The 24,824-nt window shown below is 37.2% G+C and overlaps 1 protein-coding gene across 12 annotated transcripts in view; it reads left to right on the plus strand.

The window, feature by feature from the left end:
* The first annotated feature begins 281 nt into the window (after nucleotides 1–281).
* CSPP1 (centrosome and spindle pole associated protein 1) overlaps nucleotides 282–24,824 on the plus strand; it is a 63,806-nt gene continuing 39,263 nt past the window's right edge. For 4 of the 12 annotated variants that reach the window (XM_040588176.1, XM_040588179.1, XM_040588186.1 and 1 more), the window contains exons 1-8: nucleotides 400–4,026; nucleotides 5,118–5,221; nucleotides 6,581–6,677; nucleotides 11,777–11,877; nucleotides 12,604–12,627; nucleotides 14,839–14,919; nucleotides 17,973–18,074; nucleotides 21,489–21,928. In XM_040588176.1, coding sequence (XP_040444110.1) covers nucleotides 4,023–4,026; nucleotides 5,118–5,221; nucleotides 6,581–6,677; nucleotides 11,777–11,877; nucleotides 12,604–12,627; nucleotides 14,839–14,919; nucleotides 17,973–18,074; nucleotides 21,489–21,928 — 953 coding nt within the window. In that variant the 5' untranslated portion in view covers nucleotides 400–4,022. The other 8 variants (XM_040588177.1, XM_040588181.1, XM_040588178.1 and 5 more) reach the window with 8 other exon arrangements.

Below are 24,824 nucleotides of genomic sequence, written 5' to 3' on the forward strand. Positions count from 1 at the left end.
CAGAGCCAGCGGGTCGCCCTGGGGCTGCTCAGCGCACCCCGGTCACAGCATGTCGCGTTGCGGCCCGACAGAAGCGCCCGAGGGCTACAGCGCGTTGTCCCTCCGCACCGCCGCTCAGCCGGCCAAGCGGTGTTTCACAGGGGCTGGCCCACAAAGGCATCCGTTGAGGGGAGGCCGCCTGCCCGCTCCCCTTCGCCGGTTAAAGCTGCGGCAGCGCAACCCCGGCCCTGCCCTGCCCCGGGACGGAGGCGAGCTGCTGGCGGCTCCGGGGTAAAAGGTGTGCGGCGCTCCGCCCTCCGGAGCAGCAGGGGGCGCTGCTGGGCGCCGGCCGCCGGTTTCCGGGGAGGCGGGAACGCGCGCGGGACGCGGAGAGAGCTGCGGTCGCCGGTGCCGGTGAGCGGTGCGGTCGGGACGGTGCCCGCAGCCCATGTCCTCCCCCGGCAGCCCGGCCTGCCCGCCTCGCCGCGCGGAGGCCGTGCGGCCGCCTGGTTCACAGCCCGGAGTGGGGACAGCCGAGACGAGCGACGGCTTGCGGGGAAACGGGATGGGCCCGGGAGGCAGCGCAGGGCGGGGACGCGGCGGCTGCGGCCCGGACCACGGTGCCGGGCTTGGGCGTCCCCGCGGAGGGGGGTGGGGCAGCGGGGCTGCGCGAGGCCTTCCGGCGGGAGCCGTTCATTGGGCGGCGGTTGCCTAACTACGGCGCCGCGTTTCTAAAGGGGTTCAGGGTTGCCCGGGAAACGCCGCTGAGAGCGGCCCGTGCGCGGGCGGGTGCTGCAGGCCGCGGCAGAGGCTCAGCCCCGTCAGGCGGAGAGGGACGTGATCTCCCGGCTCTGAAGGTTTTCCGAAATTGGTGTCTTTTTGCATCAGAGTACGTGTCCTGGAAAAGTAGGTAAGCCCGTATGGTGAGGGGAAGTAAGTCGCGGAACTTGCTGGTTGGTTGTTCTGAGGGTTAATTGCCTTCACAGTTCGTAAAGTCGTGTTCGTTTTAGTCAGTTTATTAACGGGTGAGCCTTCGGACCCTGGGTTTTTTCTGCTTTTTCATATAAGAACTTGAAAGAAAGGAAGGTGGAAGGTACAGGAGGCACGTCTCTTGTTAGCAAGAGCGTGTTCTGTATGCTGTTCACAGGGCTATAGTGGGTCTAGAGAAGCAGCCCGTACGGGCTGTTAGGAGACCTTAGGAAGTTTGGGTGAAACTTGGAAAAATATTCCTTAACGACACGGTTATGTGACCATATGATCTGTATGTACGATTACTGAGCGTGGCACATAGTTGCTTTGTGAAAGCACTTCCCTCCTTGCCACCCCTTGCTGCAGCGTGTATGGATGGGAATTGCCATTTTGCCAGTTTTCCTAATGTTATTTTAATATTATGGTAGCACAGAAGAGGTGAAATCTGCCTAATTTTAAATGCTGTCTTGAAATTTTGTGCTGTGTTTTCTTGAACAAGTAGAGGGTAAGAGAAAGCGTAAAAAAGACTGCAGTATAAGTTGTTTTGGATGATTAAGTAGATAAACAGTACACCGCTAGATATAATCCACATGGAAACAGACATGCACTGTTTACTCTGGGCATGGATCCAGTTAAAATCTCCGGGTCAAACTTGACTTACTTTCCTAAATAGCTGTATGCTATTGTCTGGTATATTTGATTAAGTTGAAGTCTACCTAGCTGACTATAATTATTCAGAGTTGCTTTTGTAAAAACTTCCAGTTTAAAAGGAGAAAAAAAAGTTATGAAAAACTGAAATCTTCTTGAAAGCAAAAATATATTTTTTTATTTTATGGGACATTTTCAGACAGCAGTTGAGTGTATAGCAGCAGGATGTTTAATGCAATTTTATTTTGAATAATGCAGTGTTTTAGGAATGCAAATACATCCAAGATTTAAAGACGGAAGAGCTGATAGATCTATACTATCAGACATTTTTTAAAGTAGTAGTCACAAAATGTTATGTTTTCCAAAACCATGAAATATATGTTGTTTGTACTCGTGATTTTGGGGGCATGTGGCTTATTTTTGGGTTTTCAAATGTTTCAAAATCAGCATGTTCTGATTTTCCCTTTTGCTCTATGCACATGCCCGTGGTGCAATGTCTGCAAGCTTAGTTCTGAATCGGCAACTTGTACTAGTAATTGCAAGGGTCTAGAAGGGCACAAAATGCATTCAGACACATTGCTAAACTAGATTGTTTTGTTTCAAATTGAATGGAAGTGGTTTTATAGTGCCAGGCTTTACCTTGGTATGTTTGTGCACTCACATGAAGTCAGTTTGGAGTTAACGGTTTGTGAATTCAGCACTCAGCGCCATCACAGAGTTCACTGCACAGCTGGGGACTGCAGTAGCACTCTTTTCAGATAGAACTGTATTGTATATTTTTATTGTGATTAGTCACGATCTCTTCACTTGATACAGCAGATGATAAACTTGATTAATATTTGGCAAGATATTTGCTTACATACTGATATATTTCCTGAACTTTATGTATCACATTCAAATTGTCAGTCTTTTGCTTCGAATGTATACTATTTTTAATTTCTTTTGCTTTCAGTATAATATACTCTTGCTTATCTTATAAGGTTTGCAGTCATGCTTATTTTAAGAAGATCAACTCAGGCAGAAAGGGTGTAAGACATAAAATGTCTAGCTGTTTTCTAAGAGGCATTGGCCACTTTTCCTGGCTTTTTAGCTGCATTAAAGATATGTTGAATCAACACTGCTGTAGCGTTAGTAGTCTTAGTATTTTGTAAGGGCTGGAGTTGTGAGCTTTCTTCACAGCAATTTAATTGCCTGTGTAGTTCAGCTGCAACTGTTTTGTCTCCCGATTTTTAATTTATTGTACTGCTCTTTTGAGCAGTATGTTGGGAGTGCAGAATGCTAGAATATTCGTTGTGTTCCTTGTGCTAGATAGAAAATATACTGCAAATACTCTTTTCTGTATACTGTCTCTCAGAATAAGTTTGGTACCATTCCATTACAGTGATTTGGAAACAGTTTTAGAGCTTATACATGTTATTGTAAGTAGAGGTAAGGAATACAGATGTTACAGCCAACAAGCTTTTGAAAAGACTTCTCACAGCGCTGCCTTCTGTATGTGGTAATTTTCCTCTTGGTGGCTTTGCAGCACTGGGTAGGTGATGAGACCAACTTTTAGATTGTTTCACCCATTCAGAACAGTTTCTTTGTTATAAGCAACCTGATAGGCTAAATAAAATTTATCAGTGCCTGGAAATTTACCCTCTTTTAGATTTCTTCTATCCTTTAGCAGTGTGCAAAACTAATGGGATTAAAGATTTAGGACAAATCAGATGGAGAAATTTATTTTTGGAATTGATTGTCCTCTGTTACCACTAGGAGTTGTAAATAGGTTGTCCTAGTTCTGCCTCCTCTGTAGCAATACTATAATTTTATATTATGACTAAAAAAATGGTGTTAATGCAAGAAGAAATGTTTAAAAGAATACATTTTAGGGAATATGTCAAGCGGGTGTATTCCTTAAATGAACAGCATGCAATTACTTTATCTGATGGAATTTTGACTTTTTTTCTCTTCATCTTCTAGTAAACATTTATTTTAGTCTCTGGATGCATCGTTTTATGTTTACCTATGTAGTATCTTACTCTGCTGGTCTTTGAGATGGTTTTTTTTGTTTTTAAATTCTTTGATCCTTTTCCTGAAGGATATATAAGAAATATATATTTTCTTATATGCTTTTATCATTGGCCAGTTGTTTACTTCATACAATCTGTAGGCTTTAGCAAGATACTGAATTAACTTCAATAAAACTGCTGTACAACCTGTGTTTAGGTACCACATGTGATGGGATTGCTTAGGAACCTGCCTAAGCAATCAGTTTTTTTTAAGTTGTATGGGTAGTATTAGAGGGGTTTGAGGCCATAATTTTCTTCTTGGTTCCATGCTTCCTTTCGGTGTGGAATATAACGTACGCATTTTTTATTTGCAGGTTTGGTTTTACAAAACTTCTCCTGAAGTGGAGTTGGTGAAAATTCTGAGTGGAGATTAGAATGGGTAGGCTTGTATGCAGTTGTTCTTTTTGCTTGTGTCTCCCTTCTTTCCATGACTACTTAGTATGCAGCTTTGCAGTGTTTTTAGTTCTGATAACACTAGCCTAACAAAGAATATTCAAAGTCTGAGTGTGTGCCTTAACTTGTGTACAGTTCCATTGTTGTGAATTTGATTCTCTTTAATTTTTATTATCAAGTTATCTAGAAGCAGCAATATACAGTGAATTGCACAAACAAGGTGCTAAAATTTCTGTTGTGAAGGGCTTTCAGTTAAGTAGGCAAGATGCACAACTAATGGAAGAGAGGTAAGCAGCTTTCCTCAGTACAGGTTTTGTTACAGAGGAGTGACTTGTCTGATTGCAAGTCAATGCTACCTGATATCCATGATCTTACAATTATTGCAGAATTGTAACTGTTCTTACTGCCTCTATTTTATTGTTACAAGAATTAATGATACACTGTTGGCTCCAACTCTAGAAATACTATGCATGTATTTTGTGTTTTGGGGTTTTTTTTCCTTTGTTGTTTTGTGATTTTGGGGTTTTGGTTTTGAATAAGCTTGATGATTTTTATGACTTCTTGTGGTAGTAACAAGCCCAGAGTTGATTGTATGATTGATCCTTATTTTAAAGTATATGTGTATTTTGCACTTTTTGTACTATTTTGTCTAACAGTTCTTTTATCCTGTCTGTTTTTTATGTTGTCTAGTTTTGATGTTATAATTTACTTAACAATAAACTTGTGCTAGTGTGTTGTGAAGGGCCATTGGTAGACTTGCAGTTAAAAAAAAAAACCAACCCCAAAATACTTTAACCAAGTTAGAAAAAAAAGATTAGAGGAATATCTTCAGTCTTACAATCTGGAACCTTCGATTTTTTTCTCTGGCAAAACATCAAGTAATCTCCATGGATGGGTGGCCTGAGTCAGATGTTTTGTTGACCCAGCAAACATCTCAAGGCTTGTAGTTCTGAAGGGGAAATTTGAGTATTACTTCTGCTGTCTTAAATAACTATAATTGAGCTTTAAATTCTTGAGGTTCTGTTGTAGATGTAGAGGCAATGTCTTTTCTATAAAATGTCTTTTCTATAACCTTTGATATGATGGCAGATGATTTAGACAAACTTATTGAAGATCAGAAGGCTAAGTTGGCACAAGATAAAGCAGAACTTGAAAATGATCCACCTTACATGGAAATGAGGGTAAGAGTATTAAACAGTTTTCCTGAATTTAAACATTTCTATTGCTAGGGTCTTGATATATAAGCTTGCTTTTGCTGTGTGCTTTTAAAACTTTATTTGTTGTGGAAGTATATATTAAAGATTTATTTATTCAGATTAATTTCTAACTGAAATACTTGGCATCTGTATTTATGTAGATTTGTAAAAACCTCCTTGCCACCCCGCATACAAATAAGATTTGTATTTTACAAGTGGGAAAACTTGTGAATGGCTATCATTTTTTCTTCCCCCCTCCATAGGGAAGCTGACTAGCAGGCATCTCTGCTCCAGAGCATAGGGCTTGGGGTAGGGATGGAAAGTATAAATATCCTCAACATTTCTGTTATGGAAACAAGGAAATATAAAAGGCAAATTACTTAATCCAGTTAAACAAGATCTGTTCTTATTACAGTTTTCGTATTAGAAATTTTAGTACCTAATTTTAAAACTAGAAGGATTTTAGAATTTGCAGATCACCATTAAGTTGTCTTAATAGTGCCAGTACCTGGTAAAAAGCTGTATCTAAATAATTCAAGCTGGCTAAGTGATATGGTAACTAAATCAAGTCCCCAGTTAAAAAAGGAATTTTGATTTGTTTGTTGTTTGACTTAAAGCCCCAAACAGCTTGAGCTTTTAACAGCAATTATAATATTTTTTCACTCCCTTTTTGTTTCATCAGAAGGTTATGAGAATTCATCTTTACCCTTCTGTGGGTAATATAAATATTTTTACCAAGTTATAATAATTCTCTCCAGAAAGATTTATTCACTGGAGAAAGTTAATTCTTAGGGAGCTGTGAGGTACTGGGCTTCCTTTATTTTTGTCTTCTCTGCTTGGAGCAAGTTTAAAGAGAAGGAGACTATTTCCAGCCTATAGTTCAATAAAGTCCTAAGGTGGATGGTGAAAGCATAGTTGCAGGGAACAGATGTGTTAAATTTGCCCTGTAATACCCTATAATTCTTTCATTGTTTCAAGCAGGGTGCAGCACATCAAATCAGCCTCCATAAAAAAAAACCCACACAGGATATGTGTAAACTGTGAAACAGTTGTGGATTATGATGTAAATCACAGTTGATATTCCTGGAATTATTTAGGTTGGAGAAGGTCATAACATGAAATACATTGAATGTATTGAAATATATTAAACTAATAATCCTGTGTTGTAGAGGAGAACTACTTCTGGCAGTATTAGTGAAATGTATAACTTCCTTAATGTGTTAATCCAGCATCACTTTCAATCTCTTTATTCTCCAATGCTGACAATTATGTTAATAATGTTGTTCTTATATGTGATATTTCTTTTATCTTGTGATGCAGCAATGCATTTTGCTTTGTTTTCAGAATAAGGAATCAGAAAAGCTTTCTGAGACCAGCAAAATGTTAATCTCCATGGCTAAAGAAAATATACCTCCAAACAGTCAACAGAACTATTACTTAGGTATAGTATATATATATTTTAATATGTCTTTAGATTTAAATGACATTTAATAACCTTTGAGAATTTTTGGAAGGGAATTACTGCTTTGGACTTTTAATTACAAGATGATCATTAGAATTCAAGCACATACCAGTTCTTCAGTCTTCCACATGTCTTGAGATTGTATGGAATTTTTTTGTAGTTATGCTTTTTTTTTGAATAATATGCTTATTCTTTTTCTGCTTGTAAAGGTAGCCCCACTGAAAAAAACCCAAACCAAAAAGCTGCTTTCCAGTCCTTGACAGATTATCTCTCCTTTCCTGTTGTATTTGGGTGGAGCAAAAGCTCTGGAAGTACATCTTTCATCCGGACTTTATGGCAAAAGGCTATGTTCTCTGTACTTTGTGCCAGGGAAGTAAGGATGCTTTTTCTTTCAGCCTCTTAAGCTAAAGAGTCCTCGTCCAACTTTGCTCAAATGCACACAGTTACACTAATTTTTCTTTTAAATGTGAAGTGTCTTTTAAATGTTTAGGGATACAGTACTAGACTGATTGTATTGCTTTCCAAATTTTGTTATAGTCATTTACTATACAAGGAAAGAACAAACACTTAGTTTTGGTTGAAGTCTTAGCCAAATAAAATGGTTAGATTTGTTTTGCTGACTGTTGGCTTAATTACAATTTTCTTTAAAAATAGACCTGTTTTCTCTGTGTTCTTTGTGATTCTGTTTGAAAATGTATAATGGTGTTCCTTTCTCCATATTACTGTTTCCTTAAGGTGCTGCCTTTCCTTACGTGGCCTACCATCCCCTTTCTGTAGGCACTACTGTTTTTCCTTAGTTACACTTGTGTAGCTTGGGTTTGTCTTGAGAGCTTCAGAGCTTTTATGTGTCCTTCTTGTTGACAGGTAACTTTTCTTTCAGGTGTAGACACTTGGGTTTTGTGCATCATTAGCTTTCATACTGTGCTTACTGTCATGCTGGTGTAATTCTGTAACTTCCAGTGGGAGTAAAAGCTGTCCTTTTATTTTAACGAAGATTCATCAATGGATATTTAGTGTTGTTTACATCAATCTAATCTAATCTATTTTTTAAGTAAGTACTCCTGCTATACTTAATGTTATGTCTACTTTATAATTCTAACAGAACTTGTGACCAGAAAAGTGCATGTCTTAAATTAAAAAAAGGAGCCTGAGCTTGTGAATCTGGAGGCCCAAACTAATATTAGCTGCATAAATAAAACCATGGTTTTTATAAGCATGTTGTATAAACAGAACTTCCAGCCATCGGCAAGGCAAGGTCCTCTAAAACCTTTACAGGAAAACTTCACTAAATATTAGCTCAAGTGATAGCTGAATATTCCTTGCTGCAAGGCTAAATATTGTTCATAATGGCTAAACTTTGTTAGAGGACAGCACCTGAATTAAGTATCTACCTCACATTTTTGGCAGTTTTATTATGATTAGTAGGTTAACCCTGGTGTTGATAATTCTTTGCTTAACTGTGGAAACCTACGAAATGGAAAATAGAACACAGTTAAGCTATTTTAATATTAAAATTATAGCACATGTCATGTTCTGTTTATTATTATAAACTGGACTTAACTGGTGACACAAATAGAGTAGTACACATAATAAAGTATTACAGATGAGGGGCATTCAGGTGGTCTTAAATTAAAAGCAACAAGTAGGTATTGCTGTGTCATGGTTTAACCCCAAATGGCAACTGAGCACCACACAGTCTCTCACTCGCTCACCCCCAGTGGGAGGGGGAGAGAGAATCAAAAGGGTAAAAGTGAGAAAACTTGTGGGTTGAGTTAAAAAGTTGAATAATTGCAAAAAAAATGGTAATAAAAAAATAGCAGAGAGAAATAAAACCCAAGACAGACAAGCAATGCAAATGAAAACAATTGCTTACAACCAAACAACTGATGCCCAGCTGGTGTCTGAGCAGCCATGCGCCGCCCCCCCCCCCCCCCCCCCGTTTTATTGTTGAGCATGACATCAACTTTTATGGAATATCTCTTTGGTTGGTGGTTGTGTTACAGATTTGCTAATAAATTAAGATTGATTGACTTCATTTGATTTTATAAAATCATTTTTAATAGAAATATGGAGGGATAAGAAATATACTTTAATGAAACTTACAGTTGCACAGTAAAAGCTGTTACAAAATCCTTTGTACAGTCCCGTACCAAGGCCAGAAGAATGGGCTAGAATCAGTGTTTAAAACTTAGGTAATAAATTTAGGGTTTGAAAGGTTTCTTTGTAGTTAACTAGTCTTCCGTATGTAGAAAGTGTATTGAAATGTCAGAATATAGGATTAATGGGAACTGGGGAGAGTCAACTGGAACAGCTTGTAGTTACCTGCCAAGAAACGGTGAACTTTAGTAAAAGGTAATTCTGGCAGGGGGAGATTGCGACCACCGACTCATATACCACCTACCCAAATCGTACCCCAGACACATTTCTGGACCTTTCTAACCTTTACTGGGCAGAATCGGATATGGGAGGCGAGTATGTTAATGATTTTGGGGAAATATCATGATTATGCATGAATACTTAATGAATATGCATGAATAAGTTCTATATATGGTGTCTGATTTTGAAACTTGGTGTGCGTTGATCATGAGAGGACTCACTCACACACCCGGCCGTCAATAAAGAAGTGTCTGCTTATCTACATCAAATTGGTGTCGATAAGCTCTTCATTCCGAGATTTCGGTAACAGTTGGGGTCAGCTGTCCTGGCTGTGCCCCCTCACCAGCTTCTTGTGCACCCCCAGCCTACTTGCTGGCAAGGGGGTGTGAGGACCAGAAATGGCCTTGGTGCTATGTAAGCACTGCTCAGCAGAAACAAAAACATCCCTTTGTTAACAACACTGTTTTCAGCACAAATTCCAAATGTGGCCTCATACTAGCTACTCTGAAGAAAACTAACCCCATCTCAGCCAAACCTCGTATGGTGGTATTATAATTTCGGTGCTGAACACATTTGGCTATCAGTAGATGGCTGTTGATATTATTGGCTTGTTCTGCTTTAAAGCAATGTAAATTCCTTTGGATTAAATTAGACAAGGACTGTTCCTTGGTAGCTGCTAAATATGTTCTATGGTTCTAGCAGTAGTGTTGATAATCAGGCTGAATGAAGTTATAGTTACTTCTCAACCTATTAAATGCATGCAAACTTTTATGTAAAAATGCATTTAAAATCTTAACTTTTTTCTAACTGAAAAAAAGTTGTCAATGTGATTGTGTGTGATAAACAGAATGTGAAATGGCAAGTGAATTCTGCAAATACAGAGTAAACAGAAAACCAATGAAAAAGAAAGTAGATCTCTTATTCCAGTGAAAGAATTGAGACAAATTGTGCATGGAATTTGGTTGAATGTATATTAACTGAAGTATTTTTGCCTTGCTAGGCTCTCCTAAGTTTTTGCAGTAGCTAGTTTTTAAATATCATTAAATTGCTACTCATAATGGTTATCTCAGTGCTTCTCTGGTGGCCAAATAAAAGTCTTCTATAATAAAATTAACTATAAACCCTCTTTTGTTTGAATACTTCACATATTTGAACAAAAGTACTTGATTCTCACTTTTTTTCTGTACTGAATTTTACTGGCTTCTATAAGGTTACTGAATGAATCTTCACTCTGATGTGTTAGATGGTTTTGATTTTTTTTGTGGTTTCCTGTAGTAATGTCATGCAAGAGCAAGCAACTGAAATGAACCATTTTCCCTTCTGTATTCTATTTCTCTTTACACTTACCCCTTTTTTGAGGGTTGAAATGCCACATCATTTTTTAATGGAACTCTCACCTCATGTGCAAATTTAGGAGACAAGTAACTTGCAGGTTGGAGAAGAAGCTCCCGTGCAGATTTTGGTTAGTAATTGAACTCTGCAAGCTGTTTCAAAATAGTGTATGACAAATTTAATCACGTATTAGGTTCTTTGGTTCTACAGAACAGCAGGCTGACTCTTGTTTAGGCTTGTGAGGGTACCTTCTGACTTGGCTGAAACTCTCTCAAGCCAAGCCAGCTAAGTGTGCGTGTGCTAAGTATATTTCAGTCTTTTGTCTGTTTCAATAGCAGAGTGATTCCCAAGTTACCAATTTTCAGCATTTGTATTATGTAATTTTTACCGTACAGATACTGATTAATGCCCTAAACATTTAAAATACTGGAGTCAAAGTACAGTGCACTAAATTGGAACTGACAAATATCCCTGTCTTCCCTCTTGCTCCTTGCGACCCATTTTACATAGATCACGAGATGTGGAAATGCTTTCAGAGAAACAATAGGAAATTAAAAAACCAAACAGTTGCAGTCTTCTCTCTTGTTGTGTGGTTTTTGTGGAATTCACTAGTGCTCTGTGGAGAGTGTGAGAGTGGCTGCAGAGGTGGGCTTCTGGGGCAGAGGATATTTTTTATCAAGTACTTTAAAATGTATTTTGGGAACCACAAATAACTTGCATAGCATTATATTTTTAAGAGTCCGGCTGTTGAGAGACCTGATGGCAATCTTGGAAAAGTACTAAATGTGTGTTTTGGGTCTACTACAATTAAAAACATTGAGGTGGAAAGAAAAAATTATTATTGTTAGCATATGTTCAGATTTGTTGTAGTTGTATGGCTGCAAACGTATGTTTCACATGCTTCATGCTAAACAAATAGCTTGTTGCTTTCTAGTTGTGAAATATGTTTTCTGTTGTGTGATAAGCACAGCTTAAAATATTAATTTGGAAACTAACATGTCAAAGGAGATTTCCTTTGAAATATACATTGACGAAAGTAGTATGTACAATATTTAGGTTATTTAATACTACTTGTCAAGCTATCCAAATAAATTCAATTTATGTTGCATTTTTTTTTCTAGTGGGGAGAAAAAGCTCAAGGACTAGAGGAAAACTAACATCCAAAACCAAATCATTTTTTCTATGCTTTTCATCCAACTACTCATACAGAGGTGTTTTTTATTTCAGCTGTTTTGTAGTTACTGGTTGCGTAGTGAATTTTCTTTTTATTGTTGATGTCTAATAAAAATCCAGATGTAGCTTTTGCAGGTTGTGCTTTGTATTGATACAAAATATTAGAATTACAGTATTTATTAACATTGAACTTTCAGGTGACTATGGCATGAGTTTACCTCTTGGAGAAGAATATGAACGAAAAAGACATAAACTCAAAGAGGAACTTCAACAAGATTATAGGCGATATCTTTCTCAGGTAAAGCTTCTTGTCTGGTTACACTAATTTACTGAGTCTTTTAAAATGACTCATTGTAATTGAATGAAAATTAATAAAATCTGGTGAAAACCTTTATTTGGCAGCATTCATTATGACTAATGGCTGATTTTGAAGACTTGAATAAAAGTATTTTCAAACTGGCCTCACTAGGAAAGGTTATGTATTTTAGGCTTCTGTGGATCTCATTGCCATGAGACTACATATTACTTAGTACATTATATTCTGAATGCTTGTATTTACTTGTGTTTACTTCTTTTTTTTTTTAAAAAAGAATTTAAAATATCATCTGTTGCTTCTGTTGCTTCCTTAAGTACTTATCTATTCTGTGGTCTGTAATTCAGGTAAGAATATTCCTGTAATTAGTGTGACTCCATTTGACAGCTTCTTTTCAATTTTAGAAATTAAAAAACCCTTTTATACTCTGCTTAGCATGATCTGTTAAATGTCACAGTAAATTTAAAATTGAAGAGGTATGCATGAAATGGCATAATCTTGGGAATATTGTGTGTCCCTTCTTAGTCAAATAGAAAAAAAAGTCAGGAACCAAATAATTTCTGTTGTCTGGAAATGCTAATTATCAGTGTATTTAGTTCTTAAAATGAAAGAATGAATTTGCTTTAAGGAAAGAAGTTTTGGGTTTTTTTTAATTCAACTGCTTTTGAATAACAGACTCTTTTTGAATTCTAACTTTTCCCTGACTTTCAGGGTATTTCACAGGCAAAAAGAAAGGTAGGGTGGCTGCAATATAATTTTTTTTCTTCAAATTACTTGCTTTTTGCCTTGTTTGAAAGCTTTGTGCTCTTTGAATTAAAATAATTTTTTGTGCTTTGTGTGCTTGTGCATGCTGTAGTTACTAGTTGTGATTAACGGCATTGTTTGCTCTCTGCAGAATTACTTATATTTATTGTTTTCCATTAATATGGTTTTAAAATACTTTTTGATTTCTTTTTTCCTTTACAATTGCTGTTCTTGCTGTCTAGTGCTGACTCTAGAGAAAGTTTTTCTTTTAGTAGACATTTGCTTCAAGGCTTATCAGTTACATACATGTTATGAGTTCAGATTTTTTTTTTCTTGATATGCATACTTTATAAAGCTGGAATAAAACCATAAACTTTGAAATACTATGTGTCATGGAAAACGGAGTCAGGGCTTCTTGCTTCCCTATTGCTGTGAAATCTCATCAGTGGTGCTTAGGAAAGCAGTGGAGCCAGCACCTGCTGGCCAGAATGCAAGAATACAAGTATTGTGAGGAAAACAGAAGAGGCATTTTTGCAAGTATTGTTCAATTACAGTAATTTAAAAATATTTATATCATTATACTGTTCTATATATATAATTTTCAGATTTAACACTCTCCATCCAGGTTGTTCAAATTAAGCAAATTCAGTAAAGGACTGGGAGGTAACATGGTAAAAACACAACCTTCTGGTTTTTCTGGGGCTTTGAATAACATGCATATGATACAAATTAACTATGAGCATGCACTAGAATTCCTGAATAACAATAGCAAGAGCAGATTTAACTGACTTCTTAACCTCTAACCAAAATGATGCTTAGATGATTGTTGCTTCTTGTTTAGTTCTAAATTTCAGATTATTTTCAAAGTTAGAATATTAATCTTTCATAATTCTCACCAAAGTACCTAAGCAATATAATTTTTACATTAACTTCTAATATTAATTTAATAACTTAACATCCTCAAGTAAACCTCAGTTTTACAAATTTAGGTTTACCAGTTGGGTTTTTTTTCTTTTTTAATGTAGTATATGTTAGCTATATTAAGCTTGTAAGGCCTGAGGCAGAGAAAGGATAACAATCTCTAATTTCTTTTGCCCACATGAAGAGAGTGCAATTTTTAGCAGCTCTGTTAGTGATATTATTGTGGTTAATACCTTTTTTAATGTTGCTTATGCAGTTTCTGTATCAGCTTCTGACTTTTGGCAAATATGTTTGTAAGATCAGAAGTAACTTCTACAGATGTGTTCGAAGTATGGAAAGAATTACTTAATAATTTGAGGGTTAAAAATTATTTACTTTTTCTAGTAAAAATAACTTACTTCTCCATATTAATCTAGTTGTCTCAGTGGTTGCTTGACTGCATGATTATTAAATCCCTTATATCTTCTAATGTGTAGTTGTGAAATATAATTCATAATTATGTGGTTTTGTACTGGAACAGGTAGGGCTGTTACCTGTTGACCTGTCTCTAAGCTTTTAAGCTAGATTACAATGTAGATAATGGAAGGAAACAATGCTAGTGAAATACTGTAACCCTTCCCCTCATCCACCCATGCCACACAAATAGATGATCTTTTTTATCAAAGGTAATGGGATTTATAAAACGGGCGATTGGCTGAGAATGGGCTGGGAATGCTTTTAGTAAATGATGTATGAAGAAGCTGCTAGATCTGGAAGCTAACGACCTGTTCCAGCATTGGTGTTTGATTTGAGAGGCTGATACTTTGACTTGCTGTGCAGGTCAGTTCCTAAGCTGCAGCCCAGCGAGCGATATGGAGCAACAACATAGTGTTTTCAATGGACAGTTCCGTTCCAAAAGTGACTTGTGGCGACAGATACTCGTGCTTATGCTATTTACAGGAGAATTGAGTAATGGTGGATTTTTTTGAATAAAAGTATTTTTTTTAATATACAGAGATTACCTGATGTAATCCTTGGAATAGTATAACAGGGAAAAAGTGACAAAACACTTTCAAACTCAAGCTTAAAGCTTCACAAAGCCCTTTACTTTCCACATTCCTTGACTTCATTCATGTGTTCCGAGAATGTCCTACACTTTCAAAATGTGAATGTTATCTTCAGTCTTTATTTCATTAAATTAATCAGATTTATTTCAGAAGATATAATTATGAGCAACCATTTAGCAAGTAAGATCTGGTATTTTAAAATACTGATTATTGTTATTATTTATTTTTAATGTAGAAAAATTATCTGACTGCTGCTGAAGTAGATCCATATACTTGGGGATTATCTCTTCCTATTGATGAGCGACGATCTGCCAAGGTAAGTATCTGAAGGTAATTAAGTAAGTGGTGTATAAGTTGAAAAGGAACCTGGATGTTTAAGCTGTTACATAAAAAACTATTTCCACTTTAGTTTTTTTTGTTTGGTTGGGGTTTTTTTACACTTGTTTACAAATGAGTATTTTTGGAGGTGGTCGTTAGAATAATTTTCAGAAAAGTATTTACATATTTAAAAAATTTTTAATCCTAGGTTACCTGTACTCTTATTTTTTAGATAGTTAGATATGTCTGTACTGATACCAATTTGAGGTTTGCTGCTTTTAATTCACACCTGCAAGGTATTTGGTGTGTTCAAAAGTTCTAGTGATTGTTCCTGGGTTTTTTGTTCAGCAATAAATATTGATCTAATAACATTGGTTTTCTTATAATTATATACTCTTCTAATTTGTTACTCTTCATATTGCAACTTGGGGATAATTTAACAATTATTTACTTGTAGTTGTTTCTACAGTAATATTCTTATCAGTTCCTATCAGATCTAAAGGAAGTGTGCTTTCTGCTACACACAATTTGTTTTGATGTCTTTGTGTATGCTTTACCTACCTGCTTATACTCTTGTGATAAGTTTTTTTTTTTTTTTTTTTAAACCCCAGATAAACCCAGGAATCTAAATAAAGCCGATTTGGTATTTAACATAAAGCCTGCTGTTAGTATAGGAATCTTCCCATTTCTCAATCTTTTTTTGAGAGTACCAGTACTAATGTGTTTTGTGAAAGGAGTATACATTCTCTCTCTATGTGTTTAGCCCCTTTGATCTCCCTGAGGTTTCTTACCAGTTCATGGTCTTGCTTTCAAGTGTTGGAGAAAGATACCAGCCATAACAGTCTCTGCTATTGGAGGTTCATGGAGGTTAGAATATGAAGGTGCAATATGCATATGTAGATTTTCTTAACCTGTGATCCCTTCCTCTGATGGTATGATTCTGTGGAAGCCTGTATCAGCCTTACAGGGGTCACCTCTCCTCCTGCCCTCACACTCTTGGCCTTGTAATTCCCAGTTCCTTTCTTGCATTTGCTTGTGAATTGATCCAGGAACTTGAATTGGCAGAAACATTGTAATTTAGCAAATATTTTTGTTGACTTGCTGAACACTGGTTGGTTATTAGAATCAGTCAAACCCAAGTGAAGACTGAGAGATCAACTGTGTTGCTGGAGGACTGGACTGTTACTCTAGGTTTTGTTTGGTTTTGGCTTTTTTAACCTATGTTGTCTTGGAGTGGCATTGTTGCTCTGTGTTTGGGGCTACCCTGTCACTGTAATCTGGTGCTGCCCTGTCACTGTAATCTGGCGCAAAGCTTCTGCTATGGAAAGTGTTGGTCTTGCCCTTGCTGTGCTTGCTCTTGCTTTCTGCCTCTCTTGCGCTACAATAATGTTTGGCCGTATGTGGAAGTGAGAATGCAAAGAAGTGAAAACTGCTGTTATGAAAAAGCCCTGAAAACCAAATTATAGTAGCGTTGAAAAAAAAAAAAAAAAGAAACAAACAAAAAAAAGAAACAGCAAGAATGCAAAGCCCAGGAAGTAGAAAGGACTCCTCAGTGGCAGCATGCACTTGTGCTTAGTTTGTTAGCTTTCAGTTCTCTTGAACTTTGTTTTAACCCTTGAGAGTATGTGTGCTGAAACAGTGAAAGAACTGGGGACATGTCTGATCATTGATGGTTTTATATCATAGCAGCTCAACATTTTCTGTATGAGTGTTGTATCCTTTTTACCCGTTTATTGCTACTGCAGGACCCAAAAGCTGCCAGAAGATGTCACACTATGCCCTGCTAAACAGCATCTGGGCAGTTAATGATTGGAGGTTAACTGCATTTCGGTTTCCTCTGTTAGGTAAAATGAGTAGTCACACAGCATACCCAGTTTTCTGCTGAGTGTTTTGCTACTTGTTAAAGACAGTGCAAGTTTCTCAGCTCTGGAAAATAGCCCTCAGCTATCATAGCCGTCTGCAGGTTTTATATTCTCAGTGTCAGAAAATCCATAGACACAAATTTTGGAAAAATAGTTTTGGGAAGCATTGATCTCACTTGCAAAATTCTTACTAAGCTGGTATTTTTATGGTGATTGAGGTATAAATTAGTTTGAAATTTTTTCATGGCAAAGTAAACATAAAATGCTCAGATTTTTTAATACCTTTTGCTTTTTTTAATTGGAAAATACTGCAGCGGAGAAGAGCATGATTCGTAATACTGTAATATAATTCTGTTTTTTTCATTTATGTGATGATTGGAATGATGTGGTATAACAGATGGCCAATGCTGTAAACAGAAGATAGTAATATCAGGGAATAATGTGAATGGGAGTTTGCTTTACCTGGAGACTTTTGTATTTCATATTACGTTATTAGGCTATTCATGTACAATTCCTGCATATTTTTAGCTCAGAGCAAGCTGGTTATAAATGTTGTCATCTTGCAAAAGCAGTTAGGACAAGGTGGATAGATCATGTTTTTCTTTGTTTTCCTTATATTCTTTGCACTTTTGACTCTTTTTGCAGTCAGCTTAACTGCTTGTTTGAATTTGACAGTTCAAGTTATATCCTAAGCTGTAATTGACACACCTTTTCTATAGTTGTATTTTTCCTGTTTTAATTAAGTGGGACAAGTCACAACTAACCTTAACACACACAAAAAATTGTATGTTTAAAAATCATCTGTAAATATATTCAAATTGGAAATTAAAAGGTGATTTCTAATTGTCGAAGGAGTGAGGCTTTGGAACAATTTTGGAATAGACTTGGGAGGAGGAAAGCTTACTGGTCTTAAGATGGAACCTGATGCACAGTAGTGTTACTGGAGTCCAGACTTCATGCCCAATGAAGCTGACTTCTGCTTACAGATTTCAGACTAAACGAAAGTACTATGTTCAAGAATGAACGAAAACCTCAAAGCAATTCAAGCCCTATTCGTACATCACAAAGAAGGCTGGGGTGGTGCTGGAAACACACAGCTTGCTTATATTCATTTAATACTGCAGCGCTGTAAAGTTAAAAGCTACTCAAAAAGGCAAAATTATGACGCCCTTTTCAATGCCTGTTTTAGGAGAAACTGCGGCTTGAAAGAAGCAAGGAATATAATCAATATCTCAGGGATAAAGAAGAATGGAATGAAAGGCTAAGGAAATTAGGGAAGAAAAACACAGAGGTAATGCAGTTTTATGACTTAAGACATACAAAGTAAGACAAAATAAGCAAAGAATGTCATTCAGTTAGGCCACAGATATATTAATATATCTAGCAAGTCTTGTTATAAATCATACAGTACAGTTTTTGATTCCTACTTCAGTCATGTCTGTCTGGTAGAATGATGCTTTAATTCTGTGTGTCTGAAGCAAGTCCCTGGATTGTTCTTGGTGATAAAAGTGGTGGCCAAAAAAGCCAAACTCCACACAGTGTTTCTTTAGCTTTTATTTGTAGTTGCTTTTTCCTTAGTCTGTGTGTCCAGTTCATGAGAAAGCAAGGCAAGTGCAGGCAGCTGTCCAGTATATGGTGCTGTTGATTTGTGAATAATAATAATAATAAAAGTCTCTACTACTGAAAGTAGTAGAGACCCATTCAGTAGTAGAGACCCATGCGGAATTGAACTCTGATTCTGATCTGAGGCCTTGATGTGTATGGCAGTAGGCAGCTAAGCACCACACAGCCATTCACGTGCTCAGTGCTGGGAGGGGAGAGAATCAGAAGGGTAAAAGTGAGAAAAGTCATAGGTTGAGTAAAAGCCAGTTTAATAGGTAAAGCAAAAGCTGCACGTGCAAGCAAAGCAAAACCAGGAATCCCTTCACTACTTCCCACTGGCAGGCAAGTGTTCAGCCATCTCCAGGAAAGCAGGGTTCCATCATGTGTAGTGACTGCTTGGGACAGCAAACACTATAACCCTGAACGTCCTTCCCTTCTTTCTTCTTCGTCCAGCTTTTATTGCTGAGTATGGTGTCATATGGTATGGGATATGCCTTTGACCAACTGGGATCAGCTGTCCCAGATGTGTCCCCTCCCAACTTCTTGTGCACCCCACAGCCTTCTTACTGCTGGGGCAGCGTGAGAAGCAGAAAGCCCTTGATGGTGGTTTAGTACTGTTCAGCAGTAACTAAAATATCCCTGTGTTATCAACGCTGTTCACCACAAACCTAAAATATAGCCCCATAGAAGCTGCTGTGAAGAGATTTAACTCTATTCCAGCCAAAACCACTACAACAGTCGACAGAGGCTTTTTAGGTCTAAATAGCGAGACCCTTTGTTTTAGTAGTCTGGAAGCAAAATCTGAGAAAGTGTTTCTGCTGCCTGTTAATTGCAAAATCTTGTGTAGGATGGGTACATTCTCCGTTAAAATGTTGTTGTCTTAGTTTTGTGGTAGACTGCAATAATTTGGAACTGTCATCTAATGCAGGTTTGATTTAATAAGCCCTTCCACTTTTTTTTTGATACAGAAATTCTTAAGTGTATAGTAGTGTGAGAGCTAGGTTGTTCTATGAAGGGGCTTGTATTTGTACTCAAAACAGCTGAAAGTTTGTTGTCTTTCTTGCAGCATTTGGCAAGTGCAAATACCTATGGATTTATAAGTTCTGTCTAAAAAAATGTTTCTGGTTTGTCTCCAGGAAGATTGTTTTCTTACAAGAAAGAACTTTTCCTCCAAGTGCATTGGAGTGTCATATAGATGAAAACTATTTTAATCTGTGAAGACAGCTGTAAGCAGTGTTCAGGCACCCTTTAGATGTTGGAATTCAGTATCTGATTCTTACTGGCTTCTTCAGGGGTTGGAGTGCAACACAACAGTGATCCTTAGGAAAGATGTGGTAAAAATGCAGCTTGTGTTTGTGTAACTGAGTCTATAGATCTCAAGATTTTTATGCATGTTTAGGCATTTGTTTCCTCAGCTGACTTACCTAATCAAATCTGTTTTGGGAGTCAGGGTTTTTTCTTTCTGCTTTGTTTGTTATCCCACTGGACGTTTACATTATATTTTTATTATTCTGTGTAGAAACAACTTTTCTGTCATAAAAGAAGTACCAGGAAGAAAACTTGGTGAGAATTTGTTGAGGTTTTTCAGTCCCGGAGGCGTATTTGACTTGGAGCAAGAGTCAAATGAATGGATCTCATGATTAACATATGTGACTTCAAGAGTTTGATCCAACAGTTTAGTTGCAGGGAACTTCTAGAAGTCAGGTAGTATAATTCCCTGCTGAGAACAGTGTTAACTTCCCAGCTAGATCAGGTTGGTCAGGCCTTAGCTGTTTGGGTTTTGAAAGGATGGAGATTCGACAGTTCCTCTGGGCAACCTGTTCCACCACTTGAACCACTTAATCTGAATCTCTTTCCCTCTGTATCCCATTAGAACTTCCTTTACTGCAACTTGGGACCACTGGTTCTTTGAAAACCATGATCCTGGCATTTCTGTAACTACTCTTTAGGTAGAGACTGCAATTATAGTTCCTCCTGCTCCTATACGTATTCTTAACCTTCCTTTTCCAGGCTGAACAAACCCAGCTGTCACCTTCTTCATGAGCTCAGGTGCCTTAACCATCTCAGTAGCCATCCTCTGCTATTTCACCAGTTCATCAGTATCCATGGGGAGTGGGGGGAAACTAGGCACACTACACCAGAACCTTAATACTGAATAAACACTGAGCAGCGGAGAAGGATCACTTCCCTTGACCTGCTGACAACACTCTTGCTAATGCAGCCCCAGGGTGCAGTTGGCCGTCACTCTGCTGACTCATGTTCTGCTAGTTGCCCATCACTAACCCAGGCCTTTTTCTGCAAACTGCTTTCTAGATGCTCAGTGCCCAGCCTGTACTGATGCATGGCATTGTCTCAGGTGCAGAATTTTGCATTTGCATTTGTTGATCTTCATGATTTTTTTTTCATCAGCATTATCTCCAGTTTGTCAAGACTGTTCTGAGTGGTAATCATACCCTCTAATATATTGATTCCTCTTCCCAGTTTGGTGTCATTTCCATTTTTAATTTATTTTTCATTACATTTTGTAATGTATGAGTTACTGTTATCTTTATTCCAGAGGTGGAAGGTTAGTGCATAGAAATACTACAGGATTGTTTCAAAACCATGTTGTTTGCTAGAACTGTGTATTGAACACTGGTCCAGTGTGTCATAGGGTGTTTTTTCATAGTAACATCTCTTGGGGAGCAAAGAAGTGGATTAAGAAATGGTCTGGTTCATGTGTTGTGCTCATGGGTAAGAAGCATTACGGACTTGCCTGAATCTGAATAGAATAAAGGTATCTTGTCTCTTGATGAGGTATAAAGTTCAAGGTGTTTTTTTATTCTTTGTGCCCCTGAATCTGGAGGTCAAATTAAAGTTTGTAAAAGGCCCATCAGGATTGATAGCCTTTAAAAAAGAGGAAGAGTGTTTTGTTGTTTTTTTTTTTTTCCTCAAGGAAAAAAAAAATCCTAGCTATTAAGCCTTCCTTGAAGTATTTTTCTGGCTCCCCTCCTGCCTTTTCTCCAGTACCCGTTTAGGGATTGTTTGAAGAAATAAAAAACCACATTTTCGCTTGTGATTTGGTTATATTCAGATCTTCTAATACTTTTTTTCTCTTAAACAGAATGAGATGGACAGGAATAAGAAACCTGTTACCAGGCTCCAGCGAGAACTGCATGCAGAAGTACAGCCCTGTAATACAGGTGCAGAACCTCCCAAGAAGGATGCCTTCACTTCTACAGAAGCTTATGAAGAGCTGCCAAATAAGAGATGGCTGGAGGAAGACAGGTATCGTAGGTTAGACGATGAGGTTGAATCAAGAAGTCGACTACTAAATAGAAGATTTGATGAAGACTTGGATGTTCCTGGTAGAAGATATCGTGAATTTGCTAGACAATCTGTAATTCCTATTAGGAAGCATCATAGACTTGATGAGGATCATGATTTTGATAGAAGATACTACAGAATGGACTATGATCCTGAGACAAGTGAAGAAATGGACCCTAGATTTAGAAGTGAAAGTGCTTTTGACAGAAAAACTCCCCGGATTTTTTATACTAAAAGGTATTCTTAATTCTGTTTTCTCCTTTATTTCCATAGTGCTTGTTGACAGCTATGGTTTGCTCTCATTGAAAATTAGACAAGATTCCCATGTGAAAGCAGGACTTTTGTACTTAATTTAAAAAGAAACTTTGTGATAATTTTTAGAAAAAATTATGTGAAAATTGTACCAGTACCTAAGACTATACATTAGGGATTATTTTATATATTATGGCAAAACAAGGATACTGGAGAAATTATCCCAGGAAAAGAAGCTCACAATTAATTTTTATGAAGAGTAGTTTGGCAGAAAACATGTTAAGTATTTAAGAGCAAAGCTCTGTGCTGGGAACCCAAGATTACATATACATATACATCTATAATAGTTACAGCAAGTCGATTTTCAATTCAGATTCCAAAATTGGTTTGAGCTTCAATTTTCAGTACCTGCCACTACATGTTAGAAATGTAAAATTATATTTTTTTAAGAAATGTCTTTTTTACTGCATCTCTTGCTAAATGGCGGACTTTAAACAGATGCATAGATGAACCAAATCCTGATGGTGTTAATAGGTGCCAATATCAGTAATAACTACACAATCTGAATAAACATTTAAGAAAACCCAACCCAAAATAAAGAGGGTGTTTCAGATAAATCATTCAGGAGGAAAACTGCTGTTATGTACTGTTCATTATTAAATAGTCATTACTGTGTTAACTGATAAATCAATTTTGGTACTTGGACCTAAGTTATTCTTTCTCTTCTAACTTGCTTATTTTAAAAAAAAACAACAACATAACTTTCCCAATCATTCAGGGTTTGGCAGTCTGGCCACCTTCAGTTATTTCATTGCAAGAACCATCTGCTTTCAAAAGTAGATGGGTTGTGGTGTGAAATAGTACCAAACTTGAAACAGATTTGTTTTATACAGCTACATTCAAATGAAATAAAGCAGTACAGTTTTTTGTAAATAATTTTTAAAAAGGTGCTTGAAGAGTGTTCATTTATTCACTTGACAGATCTTGGGAATACTAGTGTTGTAGATTGCTTTTTTTTTTTTTTTGTGCCTTTGCGTTAAGCTTGTTGCCAGAATTGTTTTCCTGCAGTTGCTTCAATGAAGGAAACACCAATGTCTTTCCTTTGTTAGGCAAAACAACCAGTTCTTTTTCCTAGAATTAACACATCTAGAAAAAACAGAAGGCAAATTGTGCTGCTCTTAACAGTGTTAAATATTACCATGGTGTTTCATTGTTCATTGCTGGTGGACTGATTAAATGATCTTTTGAGTTACTGTTTACAGGGATAATTTTCTGGATAGTACTGCAAATCAGTAACTGGGAAAAACAAACCCTAAAATGCACTTCTACTGCAAAAGTGTTTTCTGAATTGAATGAAGTCATGCTTCTGGTTCCGTTTCAAATGCCAATAGACTTAAAATAACTTCTATACAAAATTAGCTTTTGATAGTCTTTCTCAGCCTTTTAAAAAAATGTAAAGGAATTAAGTGACTATGGAGGAAAGGAAGTGTCTGGAAGCATTTGGGAGATGCAGACTAAATAAATGAGTTATTTCAGAATTTCTGACTGTATGTACAGATGTGCTTCTAAACCCATGTATTTATTCATACAGGGTTTCTGAAAAAGACTAGCAAATGGAAATTGTGGTTGAATAGGTAGCAGGCACAAGATTGCCCTCTTTTTGCTGAATGAGATTCACAGAAGAGAATGCAAAATGCAAAAAATGTTCCATCCTGTAGTGTAATATTGGTAGAAATGAGCACAGGAGGTTCTAGGGTAGGGTGGTCTTGTCCTACAGCTTTTCAGAAAGAGAAGTGTTAGAAGCTGGACCTGGTGTCTAACAAAGATAACCAAAATGTCCATATTTTTGAGACTAATAGCAACCTTAATCATCTGTGTTACTTAACTCCCAGAAGGATGAATGTCCCCTTTTTTCTGGATAGCTGTTTACCTCTGTCTAATACAATTGGACACAAAGTCTGATATTTAAATAGAAATGAACATTTGATGAAGTTTGAGGGTTTGCTTTGTTTCTCAATATATACAGAATTATATTTGTAAAATATCAGCAAGGCAGGTGTTTGAACCAACAATAGACAGTATCATATTGAATAGAAATATACTGCTAGTTCTTAGTTATTCCAGAAAACATTGATGGTGCTTACATAAATGCCTGTGACCCATATATCACTAGACAATTAATTGCTTATTTGGAGAGGCCTCTGAAAGAGGTTTAGTTCCAGTTTTCTTCTTTTTAAAAGGAAGTACAGAAGATAGTCTTACCTTTGTTATTGGCAATCTTGGTGCATCTTCTTAGAAGTTGCTGGACCATCATCTGAATTGCCTGAACTTAATTTGTACACAAGGTTTGTTTTTTTGGGTGTGTAGTTTCTACTTTGCTGAATTTTTATTAACAGTTACCTTTTTTATTAAATGTGCTTTGTAATCTATTACTTTTTTTCTGCTTTACCTTTTATGAACTATATTCAGCCTTTCTTCAGGAAGGAGAAGTGCATCTGTTAGTTACTGACAGCTTAGCTTCTGAAGAGTGAGCATTTTTTTCTAAATTTCAGGCAAAGTCAACTTTTCCAGAACACATTTGATTCATGACAGAAGCTAAATGCATAAGGGGCAATGTTTTTGTTTGCTATAGTAAAGTTTTTATGTTTTAAAATGAACTTTATTAGTTTGGAGAGGCAGGTGTTTGTAATGGGACTTTTCAGAAGGTTTCTGTTTTGACGGAGCTGCAAGGACTGTGACATATTTCAGCAAATAAAAATGGTGAGAGGAAGTGCAAAATGTTCTGGTTCTTACAAGTGGAATGCTTTAGTCCATTCCCAGCAGCCAGGTCTGTCCTGCGAATAGGATACAGCTTCTTGACTGATTTGGGCTAACATGTCAG

This window comes from Falco naumanni, chromosome 3, assembly GCF_017639655.2.
Source record: "Falco naumanni isolate bFalNau1 chromosome 3, bFalNau1.pat, whole genome shotgun sequence".
Taxonomy (NCBI): Eukaryota; Metazoa; Chordata; class Aves; order Falconiformes; family Falconidae; genus Falco; species Falco naumanni.